Source organism: Oncorhynchus tshawytscha, linkage group LG10 (genome assembly GCF_018296145.1).
Source record: "Oncorhynchus tshawytscha isolate Ot180627B linkage group LG10, Otsh_v2.0, whole genome shotgun sequence".
NCBI lineage: Eukaryota > Metazoa > Chordata > Actinopteri > Salmoniformes > Salmonidae > Oncorhynchus > Oncorhynchus tshawytscha.
In genome coordinates, this window is record NC_056438.1 from 34,689,051 (window position 1) to 34,697,833 (window position 8,783).

Consider the following 8,783-nt stretch of genomic DNA (forward strand, 5'->3'; position numbering starts at 1 on the left):
ATCCAAAGTTAAATCTAGAATTGGCTTCCTATATTTCGCAACAAAGCATCCTTCACTCATGCTGCCAAACATACCATTGTAAAACTGACCATCCTACCAATCCTCGACTTTGGCGATGTAATTTACAAAATAGCCTCCAATACCCTACTCAACAAATTGGATGCAGTCTATCACAGTGCAATCCGTTTTGTCACCAAAGCCCCATATACTACCCACCATTGCGACCTGTACGCTCTCGTTGGCTGCCCTCGCTTCATACTCGTCGCCAAACCCACTGGCTCCATGTCATCTACAAGACCCTGCTAGGTAAAGTCCCCCTTATCTCAGTTCGCTGGTCACCATAGCATCTCCCACCTGTAGCACACGCTCTAGCAGGTATATCTCTCTAGTCACCCCCAAAACCAATTCTTTCTTTGGCCGCCTCTCCTTCCAGTTCTCTGCTGCCAATGACTGGAACGAACTACAAAAATCTCTGAAACTGGAAACACTTATCTCCCTCACTAGCTTTAAGCACCAACTGTCAGAGCAGCTCACAGATTACTGCACCTGTACATAGCCCACCTATAATTTAGCCCAAACAACTACCTCTTTCCCAACTGTATTTTATTTATTTATTTATTTTGCTCCTTTGCACCCCATTATTTTTATTTCTACCTTGCACATTCTTCCATTGCAAAACTACCATTCCAGTGTTTTACTTGCTATATTGTAATTACTTTGCCACCATGGCCTTTTTTGCCTTTACCTCCCTTCTCACCTCATTTGCTCACATTGTATATAGACTTGTTTATACTGTATTATTGACTGTATGTTTGTTTTACTCCATGTGTAACTCTGTGTCGTTGTATCTGTCGAACTGCTATGCTTTATCTTGGCCAGGTCGCAATTGTAAATGAGAACTTGTTCAAATAAAGGTGAAGTAAATAAAATTAAAAATTAAAACTCGTTTTTCAACCACTCCACAAATTACTTCTTAACAAACTATGGTTTAAGCAAGTCGGTTAGGACATCTACTTTGTGCATGACACAATCATTTTATCCAACAATTGTTTACAGACAGATTATTTCACTTAGAATTCACTGTATCACAATGCCAGTGGGTCAGAAGTTTACATACACTAAATTGACTTTGTCTTGAAACAGCTTGGAAAATTCCAGAAAATGATGTTATGGCTTTAGAAGCTTCTGATAGGCTAACTGACATCATTTGAATCAATTTGAGGTGTACCTGTGGATGTATTTCAAGGCCTAACTTCAAACTCAGTGCCTCTTTGCTTGACATCATTGGAAAATCAAAATAAATCAGCCAAGACCTCAGAAAAGCAAGTGTATACCTCCATAAGTCTGTTTCATCCTTGGGAGCAATGTCCAAACACCTGAAGGTACTGTCTCCTAGAGATGGACGTACTTTGGTATGAAAAGTGCAAATCAATCCCAGAACAACATCAAAGGACCTTCTGAAGATGCTGGAGGAAACAGGTACAAAAGTATCTATATCCACAGTAAAACGAGTCCCATATCGACATAACCTGAAAGGTCGCTCAGCCAGGAAGAAGCCACTGCTCCAAAACCGCCATAAAAAAGCCAGACTATGGTTTGCTTGGTTGCAAATGGGTCTTCCAAATGGACACTGACCCCAAGCATACTTCCAAAGTTGTGGCAAAATAGCTTAAGGACAACCAAGTCAAGGTATTGGTGTGGCCATCACAAAAGACCTGACATCAATCCCATAGTACATTTGTGGGCAGAACTGAAAAAGTGTGTGCAAGCAAGGAGTCCTACAAACCTGACTCAGTTACATCAGCTCTGTCAGGAGGAATGGGCTTATTGTGGGAAGGTTGTGGAAGGCTACCCAAAATGTTTGACCCATGTTAAACCATTTGAAGGCAATGCTACCAAATACTAATTGAGTGTATGTAAACTTCTGACCCACTGGGAATGTGATGAAAGAAATAAAATAAAAAATTAAATGAATCATTCTCTATTATTCTGACATCTCACATTCTTAAAATAAAGTGACCTAAAACAGGGAATTTTTACTCTGATTAAATGTCAGGAATTGTGAAAAACTGAGTTTAAATGTATTTGGCTAAGGTGTATGTAAACTTCTGACTTCAATTGTATCTAATCAAGACATGTTAGTGTTTTATTTTTATTTTTACATTACAGAGCATTTTGTCTAGATCGTTGACAAAAAAATGACAATTAAATCAATTGTAATCCCACTTTGTAACACAAAATGTGGAAAAGATTAAGGGGTGTGAAATACTTTCTGAAAGCCCTGTATGTGTTAACTGTTGTTACTTCTATTGTCAATGCTGTGGTTAATGCTGTGGTTAATGTTGTTACTAATTTGATTTAAATGTGTATTATGTACAAGTGTATTGTTTTAATTTCAGGGAGAACTTCACTGTAAAACATACAGTTTACAGTATAATCCTGTACATTTACAGAGAACAGTTGTACAGTGCACAGTGCTTACCTTTTCAGTGCAGCCTGGCATTGTGGCATTGCTCATAACTCATGCTATCAGCCTTTTCTTCCTCTCTAACCTGAGGGAATGCTCTTAATGTTTATTTTATCTCTCATTGTGTCTGTCCCTCCATTTCGCAATTGCGCATGCACATCCACACACACACAGACATACCACAGTATAAAAAGAGGGCACCACTATAGACTGCAGTCCAGGATGGCTCCCCCACTGTGGTCCCAGACTCCAGCACATGTCTCCAGGCCCTACTGCTAATGAGAAGCAGCTGTCTCTGTGGCTAGCTGGGAGTCTGCTTAGCTTTACCTTGCACTCAGTAATTACTCAGCCAATGTATGCATGCATGCATGCACCTCCCAGTGCCAAACCACACAGATGGCTCAATCTGACCTGCCACTTATTAATGACCTGTTTTAGTAGTTGCTGCTGATGTCTAAGAAGATTGGTAAAACGCAAACGATCAGGCCATCTGGTTGTGAGAGTCTGGAGGGAAAAGCACTAGCTTGTAACCCAATCCCATCACAGAGAGTTGAGAGGGAGCGATTCCTCTGGCTGTTTGACATGTTGGGCATGTGTCTGTGTAGCCTTGTGTGTTGCTACTGCCACTGCAAAATACACCAGGCTTTACTGTGCGATAACAGATGAGTGAAACACGCAGAGTGATAACAAATATCTGTAATGATCCATTTCAGAGTTGCGCTAAAGCAGCATTATGCCCTTTCGTTGACCCCTTTCATTGACAAGCAAGACTGAAAAAACAGTCATACACCACACATTCATATTATATGCTGTTGTTCTTTTCCCTAAGGCCTTTGGCATGCGTTTGGCTGCCAAGGTTTCTGAAGCGTAACTTAAAGGGGGTGTCGAGGGGGATTGAGAGAGGTGGGGTGTGAATATACAATGTAAGACCAAAGCAAATTGAGACCGAATCAAGATCAAAACCAGGAAAATGCGAGTCCAAGACCATGATTGTAGTAATTTTGCCAAATCACCAAAATGTCCAATATGTCCAGAGTTCAAAATGTCCAGTATTTCTGTGTTCATATTTCAGAACAACACATGGATTCTTTAGACATTCAAAATAGTGTGCTGAGGGAAAATAGGGCAACACTACAAATTATTACTAACCCAAACACAGTGGGGGAAAATGGGCCTTCTTCAGAGAAGGGCTAAGGATTTATAAAATAATGATGATAATGATATTATTTTCAATGATGTTCTGATTTAATTTCTTCAGATTTTGTTGTAAAAGAAAGGGTTAACACTGAAGAAAAAAACATTTATTTGCTGGTCTCTGGGGAGGTAAATCTAGCTAGCTAAGTCAGCCATTGGCTAGGCCATCCGAAGCTAGATAAATGTATCTGCCATTCAACGGTATTAGGGCAAAATTTTGGAGTGACAGTGGAATTAACCATTCACAATTTAACTTAATGGGTGGGAACGTTTTTTTTTACAAAAATGTATGTAAACTTTTGCCTTCTTGAATAGCAAGCAGATGTTTTCCCACGGTCTAGCTAGCTAGCTTTTGTTGATGGCTAGTTTGCAGTGGCTGCAGCAGGTGTTATCAAAGACGATGCTGTTGCTCATTTGTTAGTTTCTCCCCTTTCAAGAATGACTTTCAACAAGAAGTTTCAAATGATCATCATCTGGTGAGTGTAACTGTGTCTTTTATTGCAGTGCACTATTGTTAGCAATCTCTTTGTTGCATTTACAGTGGAACTGACAGCATTTTAGCAACATGAAATCTTATTCAAATCTGTTCATTTTCACTCCCAAGAAGAACAACACTTAAAACAAATCTGACAAGCGACCACTTAGATATAATCATTTTCACAAATTCTTAGTATACTTAATTCCCTAGCATTCTAAGGCATTTGTGAAAATTGCATAGCAATATAGAGTGGGAAAGCGGCCATGTGTTTGGACAATTAGTAGACACTGCAGTAAATAAAACTGAATAAAAACATCTACACAGACCGATTGCTATAGCCAATCAACAGTAGGCATTTATACAAACAAGCCATTTGCCATCAAAATTCCACTGATAAACAATGGGGAATTGTAGCCTCCTCGTCCTTCTGCAGCTTGCCTGCCGATGCATATTTGTCCCAACGAAGCACCCAAGCTAACTGGTTAAAGTCGGCTAGCTTGCTAGCTAGCTACTTCCAGACACAAATGAGAGAACACCTCAGTCTGATCATTTTACTCGCCGTAGCAGAGCTGGTTAGGCTGTTCAAATCTTATCTAGAGTGTTCTTGACTAATTATTACATTTTTTGTCTAAGTTTACTGACACCAGTCATATTCAGAGGGTGTTGCGCATTCGTAAATTCATCAGTTGTTCTGAATTTGCAAATGGAAAAGATATGCTAACAATTACAATCGTTCAAGTTCTTGCTAGCCAACCAAATGGCAGCTACATCTCTAGCTGTGTATAGCCACCGAAAAACGATATGAGGGGGAAAAGTCAGTCACTCACCCACTGCTCCAATGGCATGAAATTACATCCTCCTAGCAGCTAGCTAACTATCTAGCTAACGTTAGGCTCCGTGTTTTTAGCTTGCTATATAAATAGATACGCTAGCCTATTAGCCACGTTATGAATGACTTTTGATAATTTCCCTTGCTAGTTTGATTGTATGACATTCCCAGCCTTCGTCCATTTTTGTCCAGAATATTGAGTCACTGAAACTGAAACAGTGCATCCCGAATGGAAGCAGCAAATGATGTACCAAGCCAGCTGTGATTTACAACCTGATAGCAATACTTTTTTGACTAACCAGAAATGTATTGGTGAATTATATTAATCAACCATTGAACTGCATCCATCTATTCTGCCAACAATGCCTTAGTGTACATCATGGATTCGTTGAGTCAAATATGGAACCTATTTTTAAAACCTCTTTATAAAGTTGGTTTTGTAGCATAAACTAGGAATTTCATATTTTTTTACTGAAATTATGATTGCCTATTGTTTCATATCTGGAAAGTAGTTAAAACACTATCAGTTCCACTTTAAACATAGATTACTTTGTGTGCTAAACCTGAAATGTTTTGCAATGGGAAGTGCCAACCTGGAGAATATCCTGAAGCTATGGCTCATCCCTCTGTCTGAGGTTCAGCTCCATCAACTCTGGCAGACTGAAAAAGACATTACGGTTCTGTGCCTAAGCCACAGGCTGTGACCACAGCAAGGATTACGTTGAGTGAATCCATTCAGATAGAGAAAGGAGGCACTTGGTTTAAAAACGAGGCTTTCCAAGCAAGCATTGGCAATAGTATGGTAAAAGCTGGACTTGCTATAGAATGTACAACACTGCACCATACCATACTCTTACAACCCTTGAAATATTTCCAATGATGTCTTCATATGATAATGACGGTGAAATCCTTGTGTACAAGCTTTTGTTGTAGCCTAGTGTAGCACATGGGGATGTGTCCACACTTCCCCTGCCAAGTAGCTAGCTTTTCGATTGTGCGACTGGGTAAGGTGGTCACGTGTGTTTGCGTGGCAGAAGTGGAGCAAGTGGTAATCACTAGCCAGCAGTGTGATGTTCTTTACACTAAAATACTTCCAATTCAACTAATCATCGAACTCTTCATTAATTGAATAGGTGTATGAGTACATGGTTGGAACAAAAGCATGTACATCATGTGGGTCTCTAGAAGCAAAGCTCAACAATGAATAGTCAGACTACCTCATCTAATATATCCTCCTGGTTGAGTTTCTTGATCATGAACATGTGTAAGATATGACTGATGGACAAAAGTGCACTTAATAATAACGTGACCCATGTTGCAGAGCCATCCATCATTCATGTTCCTCATTCACTCTAACGGCACAGCAAACAATAGCCTAATACGACATTGTTCAATGTCTACTACAATGTTATTAATTTATTGAGCAATGTTCAAGAAGAAAATTATTGCATAGACAAATTACTAGTGTGACAAATGCCTGTTTTATACTAGACATGTATGTCATTCAGTGTGCAGTGTGCCTCTATTGATTCTATAAAAGCAAGAGGACAGTGTAGCAAAAACACCCCAACATAATCTCCTAAAAAGCACATAACCACATATAATACCTTATTATTGTGATCTTGATCAGTATTCCAAGAATAAGTGTTTCCATCTGCTGTTGAAAACTGGTTATTTCACTGGATTATCAAGGTAATACAGTGTAATAAATACCTTGAAAAAAGGAATCCTTATAACAGACAGTGTGGTATACCAGACAGTAGGGTAGGTTATTTTGAGGAACATGTGTTTTTTAAATTTATTTTACAATTATATGCCTGCCCTTAGACTGTATTGATGTTACACAAAAATATAAAATCACTTATGAGCTTTTTATGGCTAACTAATAGTTATGGTCTACATGAACACAATTAGTCTACTGTTGTCTGCATCCTTGCTATGTGTGTGACTAATATCAGCACATGTGCATGACTGTAGGCTATGTAACCTATCAGAGGGTAAAATATGCAAGAGTACTGAGCAGGCTTTGAGACACTGCCCCACTCACTCTTCACACAACTTCTCAGCGCCTCCATGTATAGCTGTTAAACACTGCTCTTTCTGTTTGCTGTAGCAGTGATTCAGCTGTCTGCATCCTTCATATTCCCCTCAACTATCAACACACCAGGAAAGACAAGAATAGTGTCACATCATGCTCTTAAGTGACCAGTCTCTCCTCTGGGAACAATCCCATAATTGAAATGCATAGAAAAAAGCAATTGTAGCCTATCATAAAATACCAAATTTGGGAGCTTCATATTAGGCTAACTATATTTTCTGGTATTTGCTCCAGGAATTAAATGGTTTGAAAATAGACTGCTCAGTATTTATACATCATTGCCCCATGCAGGTTAATAAATGTAAAGGCTATGTAAACCACCATGGTTGTCTCATGTCTCCTATGCAATGTGACTGATGTTTTTGATCAATGTAGTTGAAAGCATCCTAGTGCGGACACTGTTCTAAACACAAGGTAGATAGGCCTACAGGATAGCATTCTTACAATAGGATAGCTTCCTTATGATAGGCTACTTTATCACTATTGTTAAACAAACTCAATAACACATTGTGATGGTAAAGGTGTATTAATAAACGTGCTCTTACCTGGGGGACAGTTGCAATCAGGAGTATGGCTAACTTGTCGGGCAATCCGTACCTTCGATAAATTTTCATAGGAGCGCTGTAAATTAAAAAAAAAACATCAGGCTAAATTACATAAGAGAGCAGAGGGTAGATTAAAGACTAAAACCGATTAGGGAATACACTCATATTGTTATATAAATAATCATAGCATACAAGCGTTCAGTCATTTGCCAACCTGACCATATTGCTAGCAAGTGCACGTGAGATGCTTGCTTACCTGTGACAGGAGCTCATCCACTCTCTCTTGAATCAATGAATTAAACTGATCCACAGAAAAACTGGGGACCCTGTGAAAGAATTGCTCGCCATGTCCAGTTTCCAAATCCAGGACTCTGTCCGCGATCGCTGATGTTTGTACACTTAATAATATGCAAAAGGCAAGGGACGCTACAGAGAATAAAGACGAGATAACGTTCATAACAGTTGTGCAGCAATATTGCTGCTTCAAAGATGTCGTTTCTCTCTCCATTTTTTCCCCACGCACTTTGGTCTCTACAACCTTTATAACAATTGCTTGACCATGCTAAACTAAACGCAATCTGCATGTACAGTCGGCCAAGAATGATTTAAATTCAGGCACTCAAGCTCTATTATGTCTAGCCTATGTGTCAGACGACGCAATGTCAACGCACAATGAGGTAAACAAACTGGTCCGACAGCGACAGTGAACCGCTCTCACCAAAGACCCTCGCTCTGAGACGCTGCAAAACAGTGCAACCTGTGACTGATTTCACGGCTTGAAGCAACTCCTCCAAAGTAATTGCACTGCTGGAGAAAATAATAATCGACACCTTAAGCTACTTGCAGTAAACCCATGAAAACTAAAACTGGAAAGGTATAGGCTATTACAATGAGAGCAGAAATCGCACTTCACAGTGCACATAACAGGGCATGCTCCCTTTCATTATTACAGTAACAGCCTCCAAATATGTCCTGTGTAATTAACATAATTTATTGACAGGCTCCTCTCATGCTTCTGGATCCAAGACAATTCAATCCAAAAAAATGTATGTGATGACATTGAATCAAAGTGTGGGAAACTAATTGGTTTTGCAAAAAGTCATCAACTTAAAGTCATGTCTTTTTTTACCCAAGTTTTAACCTAAATCCAATGACAGATTTTTTAAAAATGG

At 39.3% G+C, this 8,783-nt stretch overlaps 1 protein-coding gene across 9 annotated transcripts in view; it reads right to left on the bottom strand.

The window, feature by feature from the left end:
- LOC112260125 (collagen alpha-1(XXV) chain) overlaps positions 1–8,495 on the bottom strand; it is a 337,796-nt gene extending 329,301 nt beyond the window's left edge. For 7 of the 9 annotated variants that reach the window (XM_042328517.1, XM_024434986.2, XM_024434985.2 and 4 more), the window contains exons 1-2: positions 7,868–8,494; positions 7,612–7,687 (exon numbers count right to left, since the gene is read on the bottom strand). In XM_042328517.1, coding sequence (XP_042184451.1) covers positions 7,612–7,687; positions 7,868–8,119 — 328 coding nt within the window. In that variant the 5' untranslated portion in view covers positions 8,120–8,494. Of the gene's footprint in view, positions 1–7,611; positions 7,688–7,867 lie in introns of all 9 variants that reach the window. The other 2 variants (XM_042328516.1, XM_042328515.1) reach the window with 2 other exon arrangements.
- Positions 8,496–8,783: the final 288 nt, after the last annotated feature.